This window comes from Mesoplodon mirus, assembly GCF_964341445.2.
Source record: "Mesoplodon mirus genome assembly, chromosome: 6".
Lineage (NCBI taxonomy): Eukaryota > Metazoa > Chordata > Mammalia > Artiodactyla > Ziphiidae > Mesoplodon > Mesoplodon mirus.
Genome location: NC_138982.1, coordinates 74,817,782 through 74,831,406, shown reverse-complemented (window position 1 = coordinate 74,831,406; position 13,625 = coordinate 74,817,782). Strand labels below are relative to the sequence as shown.

The 13,625-nt window shown below is 52.4% G+C and overlaps 1 protein-coding gene across 1 annotated transcript; it reads right to left on the bottom strand.

Moving 5' to 3' along the window:
• Positions 1 to 1,460: 1,460 nt before the first annotated feature.
• Positions 1,461 to 12,102, bottom strand: LOC309805984 (uncharacterized protein; the record flags this gene model as incomplete). The annotated part of the gene is given in 12 exon segments (XM_082624347.1): positions 1,461 to 1,711; positions 3,437 to 3,509; positions 3,513 to 3,599; positions 3,884 to 4,070; positions 4,978 to 5,305; positions 5,308 to 5,334; positions 5,337 to 6,062; positions 9,467 to 9,574; positions 9,619 to 9,802; positions 10,011 to 10,178; positions 10,562 to 10,670; positions 12,026 to 12,102. Coding segments are annotated over 12 exon segments (2,325 nt in total).
• Positions 12,103 to 13,625: the final 1,523 nt, after the last annotated feature.

Below are 13,625 nucleotides of genomic sequence, written 5' to 3'. Positions count from 1 at the left end.
AGGCACTGGGCCAGACACTACATTTCAGCTTCCTTACTTCCTGTGTCCCACCTACGCACTAGGTAATATACCTATCTTATAGACGAGAGACTCAGGTGGAGAGGTAAAGAATGTGTAGGAAGTTGTTAAACTAGGGAAGGGCAGAGCAAGAATTTAAACTTTTACCGTCAACACGTAGTACATATAAGGCTTTTTTTCAGACGGTAGGTGCTCAGTAAATGTTTATTAAATAAATATAAACCATGCCCATTATGATTCACGGTGAGTTCAGTGATGCCCATCACTTGGCGTGTATGTGCGGACACACCCTTAGGAAAGGGATCTAGCTGCCTAGCTTTAATATATCCCTTTAAAGAAATAAATTTCCACTGCTCCACACTGTAGGTTCAGAGATGAATATTTGTCTTGCTCAATCTCTATTTCCTGAGCCTAAAACAGAAACCGGTACAAAGTACTCAATAAATGACTAAGTTAATTAACTCTATGTTAGGGAATCATCCCGTACCCAGCTATAACAGAAAAAGTAACCACCTTTTGCTTCTACAAAGAACAGCACAAATAAAATCCACAGATAAAACAACTTACATAAGCTGTAACTTCCTCCTTCTTCAATATCCTTAAAAGAACCAAGCAGGGCTTCCCTGGTGGCGCAGTGGTTGAGAGTCCGCCTGCCGATGCAGGGGACACGGGTTCGTGCCCCGGTCCGGGAAGATCCCACATGCCGCGGAGTGGCTGGGCCCGTGAGCCATGGCCACTGAGCCTGCGTGTCCGGAGCCTGTGCTCCGCAACGGGAGGGGCCACAACAGTGAGAGGCCCGCGTACCGCAAAAAAAAAAAAAAAAAAAAAAAAAAAGAACCAAGCAAAACGGAGTAACCCAGTGTGCAGGTGGACTCCCTCCCAGGAAGGCGGCCCCGGCCAGCACCTGGGAACTTAGATTTCGGGGGGGTTCCCACCACCATTGGTCACTGGCTTATGCTAAACACCAGCTTTCCTTCTGGGCGTCTGGGATTTGGCCGCGTGCCACCTAGGGAATACCCCCCACAACCAGCCCCCAGTAGGATCCATGGCCCCGAGTCTCTAAGGAGCTTTGCTGTCCGGGAACATGTCACCAGTGCTGGGGGGTGACAGGCATCCTGAGTGGCTCCACTGAGAGGTGTTCTGGGGAGCTGGCGCCTGGGGCCCCTAGACCTCTCCCCATGCGCCTCTGCTGACTTTGCTGGGTTCTTTGCCCAAAATAAATCAAAGCCATGAGTCCTCCTAATGAATCTTCAAACCTGGGGGTGGTCTTGGCTACCCCCATCCACCTAGCAAAGCAAGGTGACCATTGACTCTTGCCAGCTTTCCCTCCCTTGAACACAGAAGTGCCTGCACCATTGTTTTCTACAAAAAGGTGCCTGTTACCAGCACTGACTCTCATCAGCTTGGCGTCTAGGACAACTGTATACCACCGACAGCACGCATTACCTTCTATCTCTTTCCATGAGGTTGTGCCTCTCCCTCCGCTGGGACCTGCCCCGTGGGGGACCGCTCTGCCTCTGCTCCCCGAGGGCGGCCTGGGGCGACTCCACCGACGGCGAAGCACCCTGCGCTGCTGTGGAGCCTTCACCCACATTCTGGAGCTCTCCAAGGGTTCTTCGTTCTCTGTTTGTGTCCAACTGACGTATCCTACTCCGACTCCTCTTATTTCTTGCTTGTTTACATAGCGCTTCTTCTTTGCAAAAGAAGGAAAAAGTGGTATTTTAATTGTTTGGTTCTTCTAAACTTACCCTCGTGAATGCTGAATATATCTTTTGGTATTTTCGATCCAAGATATAAACATGAATGGGTAAGGAGCACACAGAACCAACAAGAAGCGCTCCAAAATTCCATAGAAACATCTGGCACAAGGCTCTAGGTTTCAAACTATACAACTGAACATAAACTAAATTAAAACACCCCAGAGGGCTTTCCTGGTGGCGCAGTGGCTGAGAGTCCGCCTGCCGATGCAGGGGACACGGGTTCATGCCGCGGTCCGGGAAGATCCCACATGCCGCGGAGTGGCTGGGCCCGTGAGCCATGGCCACTGAGCCTGCACGTCCGGAGCGTGTGTTCCGCAACGGGAGAGGCCACAACAGTGAGAGGCCCACGTACCGCAAAAGAAAAACCACCCCAGGTATTATGTAATCAATACAGCTTATACAGCAATACAATCAAAAGTCCCCCTTTTAAATCAAGAGCCATTTTAACTGTCATCTATGAATAAAAAAACCAAGAAGTTGTTTGATTTTTCTAATACTCAGAAGGGAAAAAAAAACAAACCTAGAAATATTTTCTCCAAAAGATTTTCTTGAGATGCAATTATTCTAAGATGACAACTGATATTCTAACTGCAATGCTCAGAAGAGGACAGAACCCAAGTGGTTTAGGATTAAACACGCCCTCACCTTACAAGTGAGATTCCCCCCACAAAAGGAGTAATCACGTCATAGCTTTGACCTGTGCTACAGAAATATGTCAAATTTCTATCACAGTACAGCAGGCGTCTAATAAGTACCTGTGGTGATGTGCATTCCCGAGGTACCGTACAAAGCCAAACCCTCTACGGTGAAAGAATCACTTAACACACATTTCAGAATGGTGATAGCTTTTCAAAAGACATAGAGAGGAATTCACAAGTATTGGTAATATTTTGGTTCCTCAGCTGAGTAGTCAGTACAGGGACTATTTTAATTTTAACCTTTATACCTTACAAATGCTCACATATACTTTCACGAGCAATGTCGTAAGAACAATGGAAAATTAATCACTGGCGTGGGAGAAAGCAGCAGAGCTCCATCCCTACCCTGTCTTTGTCAGCTCTTGAAAAGCTGAGTGTAGGCTGTGTTATTGTTGGATAACTCGAAAAAGAATGTTTTCCGGGAAAAACGGATTGAGGGTTAACGTCAGGGGTAAGCAAAGTTTGCCTTCAGAAATTTCTTTCTTTCTAAGACTTTCTGTATCACCTTATGGCCTCTTGCTCCCAACTCAATCCTTTGCCCATCTGCAGATGGTCCCCTAAAGCTCTGAGCGGATTTCAGACTCCTGCCTCACTCATGAAGTATGAAATAAGAGACAAAAAAAAAAAAAACCCTAAATTTGCTGTCAGTTAACGAAAATGGACCTAAGTCTATCATGTTTCTGTTTAAGGAGGTTACTGTTAAGAAAAAGCAGCCCCTAAACTCAACGTTTCCAGGCCAAGGATAAACGTGATGTTCAAAATTCGCAAGGATGTTCCAAGTGAGGTGACTGGGCAGAGGGACAGAAGGATTCCTAAGATGCAAGCAGGCTTCCGAGATCCTTTCATTGGTTTATAAACCACCGCTCTCCCCTCCCCCACCCGTGGCCAAAAAAAAAGGGGGGGGGCAGAGACATCAGGCAGGAGGAGAAAGCACCTGCCAGCTTCTGTTTTATCGCTTACCTCCTACTTTAATCCGAACCTGCTCAGGCAAAGCTTTGTTTCTACTACCCAAAGTCTGTTTAGTGGATTCAATTTACTTCTGATAACAGAAAGAAAATGCTCTCGGCAATCCAATATCCTGATGCTTGGTAGCTTCAAGTACACAACGTGAGTTACTAGAACTCTGGAAAACAATGAAGCAACAGCAACGTTATCAACAGGTGACAATCTCCTCTCTACGCACAAATAAAAGGCACTTTAATAGAAGTAACGTCAAAGTTATTCACATGAACTTGAAGAACTTTAGGTGCACGACGGATTTTTAAATATCCCCGAACCACATAAATACTCTCGATTTTAACAAGTTATCGAGCTCAATGAAAGAAAGAAACATCCTTGGGACCTAACTAAAATACAATTTCTCCATTTAACACAAAAGAGCAAAGCTTCGCAAATCTTTCTCCCTACCTGTGTTTGTGAAAGATTACAATTTCCACTAGTAGAGCAACTCTTTGCAGTAAACAGAGGGCATGTAGATTGAAGAGCAGTAGCTGCAGCAGCGGTTTTGTTGTTCACTAATGTTCTACAGTTGTTTTGTGGCTGATGAAGTGGAACATTCATTAATTCGGATGGATGGCGAGTAAGAGTTACCAAACTGCCAAGACAAGAGAAACCCAGAAACACATGAAGAGTATGTGGCAGGTAAGTTTCCTGAAACACCACAATCACTAACACTTGATTTTCTGGAATGGAACTCGAAGCTGTTACCATGAATGCCCCCCATCACGGAAATCTCTACAAAACAATTATCAGCTAGTGTTGTAGGGGACAAGTTCAAACTTTCTTCCTCACATTGGAAGGTGTGGCTGTGTGTCATCTTTTAGTTACACCTCCCTTCCCATCACACTTCTGACACCCATCTCTGTTTTTTTGGCCATCCTCCAAAATCTGACGACTATGGGCAAAATGGGGAAAACTACAGGGTGGGGACACACAGAAAGCTGAGGAGACACCCTAGCAGACAGGCTACTCCTCTCCGATAATTGTTGCTGCGAGATCACTTATGGGCTGGCAGTCTGGCTCAAGGATGAAGCTGCATTTTACACTCAAAGCCTCACAACATGACGTCTGTCCTCCCAGGGGATGCATCTGTGCAAGATCAGGTCAGCCTCAACCTGAGTCAACAGACGGGGAAGCAGAGGTCTCTCCTGACATTTAGGTGGGTGATTTGGGGACAAAACCTTTCTTCCTCAGGAACATGTGTGCACTCACCTCAACTCCTCTCTCTTCCACATGCACATGCAGAGCGCACGCCGCAAAGGTAATGCTGCAGGCTGTGCACTTGATATCTGCTTGCTGTGCCTGCACAGAGCACACAAACTTTCAGCTCAGCCTCCAGACCCACTGAGGTCTGCTCCCTGTTAAGATGCAAGCTGCAGTGAGGCCGCTGGCCTCTGCAGAAAACCCTGGTCTACATCCACACCGAGGCTGGTGCTTCTCTGCACAGGACCCTGGTCTACACCCTGATCCAGCCGGGCCCGCTCCCTGGGGGATGCACCCACTGGTTGAGCGCCATGCCAGGCTCGGGGGGATCCGCACCGCGCGGGGCTGGCGGGGGCTCGGCTGCTATGCTGTTGAAGCCGTCCTCCAGGCGGACGCGCACCGCCGACTTGGCCCGCACCTCGGTCGCGCCCTCCACGTTCTCCTTGCCGGCGCCGTCGGGCGCCTTGGGCCGGGGTGCGCCGGCGCCCGGCCCGTCGGCGCCCGGCGTCTTCTCGGCGGCGCGGGGCGCGCCCGCCTCGCTCAGCAGCATCATGCGCAGCTCCTGGAAGTCGATGTGGCCCAGGCACTGGTTGGCGCCCGCGAAGCCACCATCGGCCAGCGCAGGCGGCACAGCACCGGGTACACGGGCGGCGCGACCCCGCCGCCGCGCCCACGGCCGCAGCGAAGCCCCCCGCCGCTGCGCCCGGCGCCGCCGCCGCCAGGAAGCAAGAGTTGACGCGCGTCTCAGGCTCGCCGGCGGCCGCCGCCGCCTCCATGTGCGAGTAGAGGATGTGCTGCAGCTGCATGTACTCGATCTCCGTCATCTCCACAAGGCTCAGGTCGCTGGTCCTGAAACTCAGCCCCGCCTCGCCGAGCGCCGCGTCCGCGCCCTCGGGGCCCGCCGGCCCGCCCGCCTGCGGCGCCTCCTGCTGCCCGGGGCCCGACAGGCCTGCGCCAAAGGCGTGTGGCGCGCGGGCGGGCCGGCTGGGCCAGGCCGGGCCAGGCCGGGCGGTCGGGTACGCAGACACCGACGGCCGCGGCGGGCCTGCGCCGCCCGCCCGCAATGGCGGACCCTCCCCGGCCCCACCTCGCCCCGCCCCGCCCCGCCCCGCCCCGCCCCGCCCCGCCCGGAGGCCCCACCCCGAGGGCGGCCCACACCCACCGCCCGCCCCGCCCCCGCCGCGGCGCCCCGTCCCGAGCTGCGCGCACGTGTAGGGGGCGCGGCGTTCTGCTGGCGGGGGCGCGGCGCGCGGGTCCAGGCCGTCCAAGTCCAGTGCCTGAGGGGCCAGACCACCCGGGTCGAGTGTCCGCAGGGCCGGGCCGCCCGGATCCCAATGTCCAAGGGGCCAGACGCCCGAGTCCAGTGTCCGAGGGTCAGACACACCTGGGTCGAGTGTCCGCGGGGCCGCCCGGGGCCTGGCCGGGTATCAGGGCGCACGCAAGAGACACCTCTCTAGGTAACGCTTCACCACCAGTCCACGTATCCACGGGGTGCCCTGCGGTCCCCCCCTTCTCGGGACACGAGGCCTGCAGTAAGCCCGAACAGTAGACAGCTGAGACAGCGGCCCCAAATACAGGTGTGACAAGGCAGGCTGTACGGAGGTGAAAACTCAGGCAGGTAAATCAATACACGTGGTGCACGGTTCCTCCTAGAACCGGCAGGGCTCGTGTAATCAATGCACTGGACAAACACTGGCCACTGATGAGCTGGAATGCACGTGCCATGTGGGTTCATCCTTTTAAAGTGCGCTCTTCAGTGGTAGTGTGTTCACATGCCATCACCACAACCAGTTTTCGAACATTTTCATCACCCCAAAGAATCCCATACCCATTAGCACTCCCTAAACACTAACCTTCTTTTTGTCCCTATGGGTTTGCCAACCCTGGGTACGTCCTATAAATGGTAGCATAGAAGAGGTGGTCTGTAGAAGAATTATTTTTGCAGGCTCAAAATGATGACTGTACCCACCTCTCACCCTTACCCCCATCTCAACCACTGGCTGTTTTCTGTATGGGAACCACGTGGTTTAAAGAAAGGCCTGTGATTTAGGCAGTTTTCTTCCATCAGGCTCTGAATCGCTCATTCTGTCAGAGCTCAGACATCTATGGAGTGCTATTCATTTCTTCTGCAGTATCTTTTCTTTGAACAATGTAAGATCATCCTGCACTTCCCTGGAGGACCAGTGGTTAAGACTCCGTGCTTCCGCTGCAGGGGGTGCAGGTTCAATCCCTGGTAGGGGAACGAAGATCTCACGTGCCACGTGGCACAGCCAAAAAACTTTCAAAAAAAAAGTAAAAAGACAAAATATATATAAATTTGCTTTTCTTTTTGTCGACTTAATATGTCCCCAGTAGGATAATGATGGACCACTTACTCAAGAAAAGGTATCAGGTGTGGGGGGGGGGAAGAGCCCTTTTTCTCACACCTAACATAAAAATTAGTTTCAGATCATCGAAATACCTACATTTAAAAAGAAAATTATACAACTACTAAATATATAGGATGATATCGATAAAATCTTTGAGAAGATTCTAAGCGTGACATCAACCCAGACCGTAATGTGCACAGGCTCGCCCTGGGGATCTTGTTTAAAAGCAGATTCTAATTCTGCAGGCCTAGGTGGGACCCGGAATGCCACCTTTCTAAGGAGGCCCCAGCTGACGTGTGTGCAGCTGATCAGTTGACCCCACTTTGAGCAGCAAGATCACGCAGTATGGTGAAATTTACAATGTTTCCAAAAGAAAATAAAATCAAGATTATATGCGACTTGGTTTTTCGCTTATTGGAAATAAAGACCTTTGGCACCTACACTGTTTTCTGTGTTTCTTGATTTGGGCGGATTCCTTGCAGATAACAGTTTTTGAGCCCTCTTTTATTTAGACATGAAACGTGAGAATGATCTGGCTTTAGTGGGACTTATTTTATAAATAAAATGTGAAGAAAATATAAAACATGTTTTTTTCAAACTCTAAACGTGGCTCCAAGTGGTTCTGGTGTAGCCCTCCAGGGGTAGCCCTCCTTAGCTGAGGACCCTGGCTGTAGGGTCAGGCAGAGCCCGGCGGAGCAGGTCAGGGCGGGAGAAAGGCCCCACCGGGGCTCCCCTGAGCTAAGAACTAAACATGCAAAACAATAAATCAATGAATAAGTAAACAGCATCATGGACCGATGCGAAGGGCTGGCTTTCGAGAACAGGAGGAGCTGCTCTGTGGACAGGCCATCGTGCAGGGGGAGACCCCCAGTGGGTGGCAAAGTCAGTTTAGTGGCTCCGGAGTAACGGCCAGAGACCCAAGCACAGCATCCATGTGAGCCTCAAGGAATGTGGGCAAGCGTCGGACATGACACCGCTGTACAAATATATGCATTCGGTGGAACCAGCAGGGCTGGATAGCAAAACCAGATAGAGAATAGACACATTACAAGAAATTAAAACTACAAAGCAATATTGGACATGAACAGATAGGCACACATTCTTAACAAAAGCTTAGCAAATTGAATCCAACAAGATTTCTTAAAAGGAATAACTCATCGTAACCAAGTGGTGTTTATTCCAGGGATGCAAGTTTTGTTTACATTGGAAAATCAACCAATGTAAAATTACGATATTCATAGAGCAAAGTGGAAAACCATATGATTACCTCAAAAATGCAAAAAAAAAAAAGTGGCTGGCAAATCTAACATCCATTCCCGATAAAAATTCGGCAAACCAAGCATGGAGGGCAAGTTCCTCAACCTGATAAAGGGCGTACATGAAATTACCACACTTCACATCATACTTAAATGGCAAAAGACGGAATGTTTTCCCTCTCGATGAGGAAAAAGGAAAGATACCCACTGTCGCCACTTCTATTCAGCCTTGTGCTGGAGGGTCTGCTCGGCGTGACAGGGCAAGAGAAAGAAGAGCATGCAGGTGGGAAGACCAGAAGTGGAACTGTCTACTTTCTCCCTAGGCAGCACGGTGACCTAGGGAGAAACTCCTACAGAACCTACACAAAAGCCAGTGAGTTCAGCGAGGTCGGAGAACATAACAACATCCTAATACCAGTCATGTTCCTATACAATAGCGGTGGACATGCAGACCCTGCAATTAAAGTACAGTAGCGCCTACCATCACTCAAGCGCACACCGAGGTGTGAGTTTCACAGAATACGTATAGGACATGCATGTTGAATAGCATACGGGGTGCTTTCACTGCCCTAAAAATCCCGTGCTCTGCCTACCCAACCCTCTGCCCCTTTGCCCCCTGGCAGCTACCGATCCTCTTACTGTCTCCATAGTTCTGCCTTTTCCAGAGTGTCATAGAGGTGGCATCATGAGGCCTTTTCTGATTGGCTTCTTTCACTTAGTTAAATGCATTTCAGGTTCCTCTGTGTCTTTTCGTGGTTTGATAGCTGATTTCACTTAGTGCTGAATCACATTCCATTGTCTGTGTGGGACACCGTTTATTTATCCGTCACCTGCTGAAGGACATCTTGGTTGCTTCCAAGTTTTGGCAACTATGAATACAGCTGCTGTAAACATCCCTGTGCGGGCTTTTGTGTGGACATGGGTTTTAGCTCCTTTGGGTAGGTACCAGGGAGTGTGCTCCTGGAGCGTATGGTAAGCGGATGCTTAGTTTTGTAAGAAATAATCAAACCATCTTCCAAAGAGGCTGCACCATTCTGAATTCCCACTGGCGTGAACGAGAGCTCCTGTCATTCCGCATCCCCAGCCCCATCTGGTGTTGTCAGGGCTGCATGCTTTGGGCAGTCTACGAGGTGTGCTTGACGGCCTTTGGAAGACTCAGTTACTGTGCCGGCTAGGTGGCAACCCCGTGCGGGCCAGGGCGGGGGCGATGTCTCCCGGGACACGGTCTGGGCTCCGCAACCAGTGGTGCTCTTGCTCCAGGATTGCTGGATCTGGAATCAAGGGGTGCGAAGGGGGTGGCCCCTCTCCCTATTACCTCTCCTGATGCCCCGCAGAATCTGTGCTTCCTGTCCTGGGACTCTCGGTTCTAGAGGGCTCAGTCCCGAGGGGAAGAGAGCTTCCTCGCGGGCACGCAGTGAGGCTTCCTGGGGCCGTTGGTGGAGGCTGTGGCCTGGCCACTTGGGACTCTTCAGGCCCAAAGCTGGGGTGGCAGGGACCGACTATGCAGGGTGAGGAGCCAGAGAACCCAGGTCCTCTTCATCCTCCAGGCCGGTGGACAGCCACAGCGATGCCCACGGGCCTGAGGGATGAGGCTCAGACCCGTTAGAAGCAAAGGTTTGGGTCACCCACCAGGCCACGAACCCCCAGCACCTGCTCGGGGCCCCAGGGAGCGTGGACGGGTTCATGGAGGAGGGTCGTTGTCGGTACCAGCGCCGCGGCTGCAACCAGGAGTGACGGCTGTGACAGCCGCCCCTCCTCCTCCTTCTGATGGAAATGTGCCTGCGTGTTTATCCACCGCACGCTTTTGTTTTCTCCTCCTTGCTCATCCGTGGTCGAGTAGGATGCGACGAGAATGGCCGGCCTTATTCCCATGGTCTGCAGGACCGGGCAGCCCACCCTGAAGTGACGGGAGGTCCGGTCCCCTCTTCTGGGGGCGGGGACAGTGGCGATGGGGGCGCCGCGTTGGGTGGGAGGTGAGTTTGTGCCTGTCTTCCTTTAGGAATTTGGCTCAAAGGGCGGCTGTAAGCAAGGCATGCAGGCGCGCGGGGGCCGAGATGATGGGCGCGGGGCGGCTAACTGGGCCCCTTTTGTGAGAAGCCCCTCTGCTGTGTGTTCGCGGTTGAGGGGATCAGCAGAGACAGTTCTGCACGAGATCTGGAGACCAGAAGGGGAGGAACAGCCACACCGATATTTCAACTCGGACGGTCGACCTGGGGTCACACGCGTAGCATTCGCCTTGTTGGGGGCAGTGTCCCCACTGGCCACGCCACCTCCCGGGCCCGCTCAGCCTCCCTCGGGCCAGGTGTGCCTGTAACCTCTATGACAGATTGTGCCAGCTTCTCAGGCCGGCTGTCTGCATCGTCCAGGCTGGAGGTAGAGAGAAACACGTGAGAGTGGCTAGTCCATCCTCGTGGGGCCCGGCCTGGCCTCACCTCGCCCTCCACGCCCTCCCCTCTGCCCATCCTTCCCGTCCAGCTCTGGCTGCAGCAGCTCCCACAGCTGGGGCTAAGCCTGCAGACCAGGCCCTGATGCGTCCCCCCATCCCTGTCTCCCTCTTCTCTCCCTCCCTCTCCTCTTCTCTCCCTCCCTCTCCTCTTCTCTCTGTCTCTCTCTGATCCAGATAACGAAGAGACGGTGAAACCCACGGCACCGGCGTCTCTAAACCATTTGCTGCGCATCGTGTTATTGCTGTGATTTGTGAGTTTTGTTCGCTCCTTAAGGAGTAAAAGAAACGGAGAAACCTTTGTTAGAGATGTGATTTCAATCAGCGGCTTAGGAGAATTCGATAAAATACCTTTGTGACCGATTTCTAAATATTTGGAAAAATTGTTCAGTATTTAATTTGGTGTTTAAGTGTTCGATATTGTGTTTAAATATCTCTAAAAGTATTGTTTAATAGATTTATAGGACTGAGAAATAGGACATTGAACAAAATACAAGTTTCCTGCTGCTTGCTCGAAAGTTCCTCAGCTAATAAAGTATTGATTAATCACACACACACACACACTCACGCAACGCACAGAAGGAAAGACAAACTAAAGGAAAGTTTGAGCAACTGCTTTTGAACTCCAAAGGAAATTAACGTGAGTTTGAGCTCGCGGGGTCAAGAGATGAACACTCCAGCGACGAGGGGCAGGGCAGCAGGAGTCAGAGGCCAGCAGAGGCAGGGAAGGGTCGAGTCTTCAGTTAAAACTGCAAAATCACAACACAGTAAGAGCAGCAAGTGGTGGAGCCTGTGCTGGAGAGAATCGGGTCCGAATGCCCAGCAGGGTAGAGGGATTCCAGGACTGGCCTAGAATAAGGCACGATGCAGCAGGACGCCAGAGCCAGGGATGCACAGGGCCGTCCTGACGGGGGTGATAGCGTGGCTGAGAAAAGCAGCGGCAGAGGGACCCGAGGCCGCTGCATGGGGCTCCTCTCCTTCCCTCTGCCCTCCTCCTCCCTCCCCACTCCTTGTTTTCCAAACAAAAGGAAAGCTTTCCTTTACCACTTGATTACACGGGTGGGGATCTTTTCTGAAATCCAAGAGTGCGCCACTACAGACGAAAGGTGCACATCGTCCAGGGAGAGAAGCGTGACCGCGGCCGGTTCGCCTTCCACACTTGAGCTGCTTTCTTTTCGTTCCTGACACGTGTGTGCGTGTGTGCCAGTGTGTGCACACGTGTGCGTATCCGTGTGCATGTGTGTGCACGGGGGCTGGGGCTTATCCCTGGGAGCTGCACTTGGTCTCCGTGTGCATCTGGGTGTTGCTCACGGTCAAAGTCACAAGTGCAAACAGCTGTGCCTGCGGCGCTGCCATCGGGCAGGACGCCCCCGTCCCCCAGATGCCTCCCTTGTGCTGCCCCTTAGAGGCCCCGCCACCCCCCCCATCTGCAACCTGCCCCCTCCAGCATGTCCCTCAGGGGGTCCTGCGGCCAGTGGCCTTGGTCTGGGGCCTCTCTCACTGGATGCACTTCCCTCCTCCCCGTGGCTGGGCCACGATCCACCCCTGTGTTGACTGAAGGGCATCAGGGTGGTTTCCTGGTGTAGGCAACTGTGAATAAATCACTCTAAGTACTTGGGTTCTCATCTCCTTGGGGTGACATTGCCCTCACTGATGATGCGTGCTTTGGGGTGAATGTCTAGCGGGGGGTGGCCGGCTTGTGTGGAATTTAATGACAAGTCACGGATTGGAAACCCGCAGCTCTTCTCCAGGGCGGTGCCACCTTCCCTCCCCGCCACCCCGCATCCTCGCCAGCGCTTGCTACAGTCACTTTTCTGACCCTTTACGTAAAGGGACACCCTGGGGTGGGGTCCACAGTGGCTGTATTCCTCTTCTTTTTCTCTGGCAGACCCCGATACCCTGATTTGCTGCCTTGTAGCCAGAGGTGGCCGTGTGCCAACCTGGCCAATGAGGTCAAACCAGACATTTCAAAGGGGAACAGAGGCTCTGTCCCTCCTGCTGGCTTCCTCCTATAACACTGAGGTGATGACGTGATGGCTGCAGGGGCAGCCTCCTTGCAAACACGAGGACAAGAGTCATGAGCTGAGGTTGGCAGAGCACGGGGGACCCTCAGTGACATTGCAAGCCGCTCCAGCCACCAGGGCTGCCTGCCTCACCCTCGTGTGAAGCTCGAAGATGGAAAAAGTCTCTGTGCTTCCTTGGTGACCCCCTCACCTGAACACCAGCAACATGGGTACAGGAAAAGTGGGCCAGAAACACCATTAAGAACAGTTGTCTCCAGATGGCGGCATTTGGGAGATCTTGATTTTCTTCGTACACCTCTTTCATTTCCCACATTCTGGGAACACACAGGACCCCACAAATCTCCAGGGAGCCCACATTCTCTGGAAAGTAGAAGTTAGAAACTTTTGAACGATGTGAAAAATGTAAATGATGCCTTTTTTAATATACAAATATATTTATATATTTTTATTTTTGGCCGCGTTGGGTCTTCGTTGCTGCGCGCGGGCTTTCTCTAGTTGCGGAGAGTGGGGGCTACTCTTCGTTGCGGTGCGCGGGCTTCTCATTGCGGTGGCTCCTCTTGTTGCGGAGCACGGGCTCTAGGGCTCTAGAGCGCAGCCTCAGTAGTTGTGGCTCGCGGGCTTCGTTGCTCTGCGGCACATGGGATCTTCCTGGACCAGGGCTCGAAACCGTATTCCCTACACTGGCAGGTGGATTCTTTCCTTTTTTCTTTCTTTTTGTTTTTTTTTGCGGTACGCGGGCCTCTCACTGTTGTGGCCTCTCCCGCTGCGGAGCACAGGCTCCGGACGCGCAGGCTCAGCGGCCATAGCTCACGGGCCCAGCCACTCCACGGCATGTGGGATCATCCCAGACCGGGG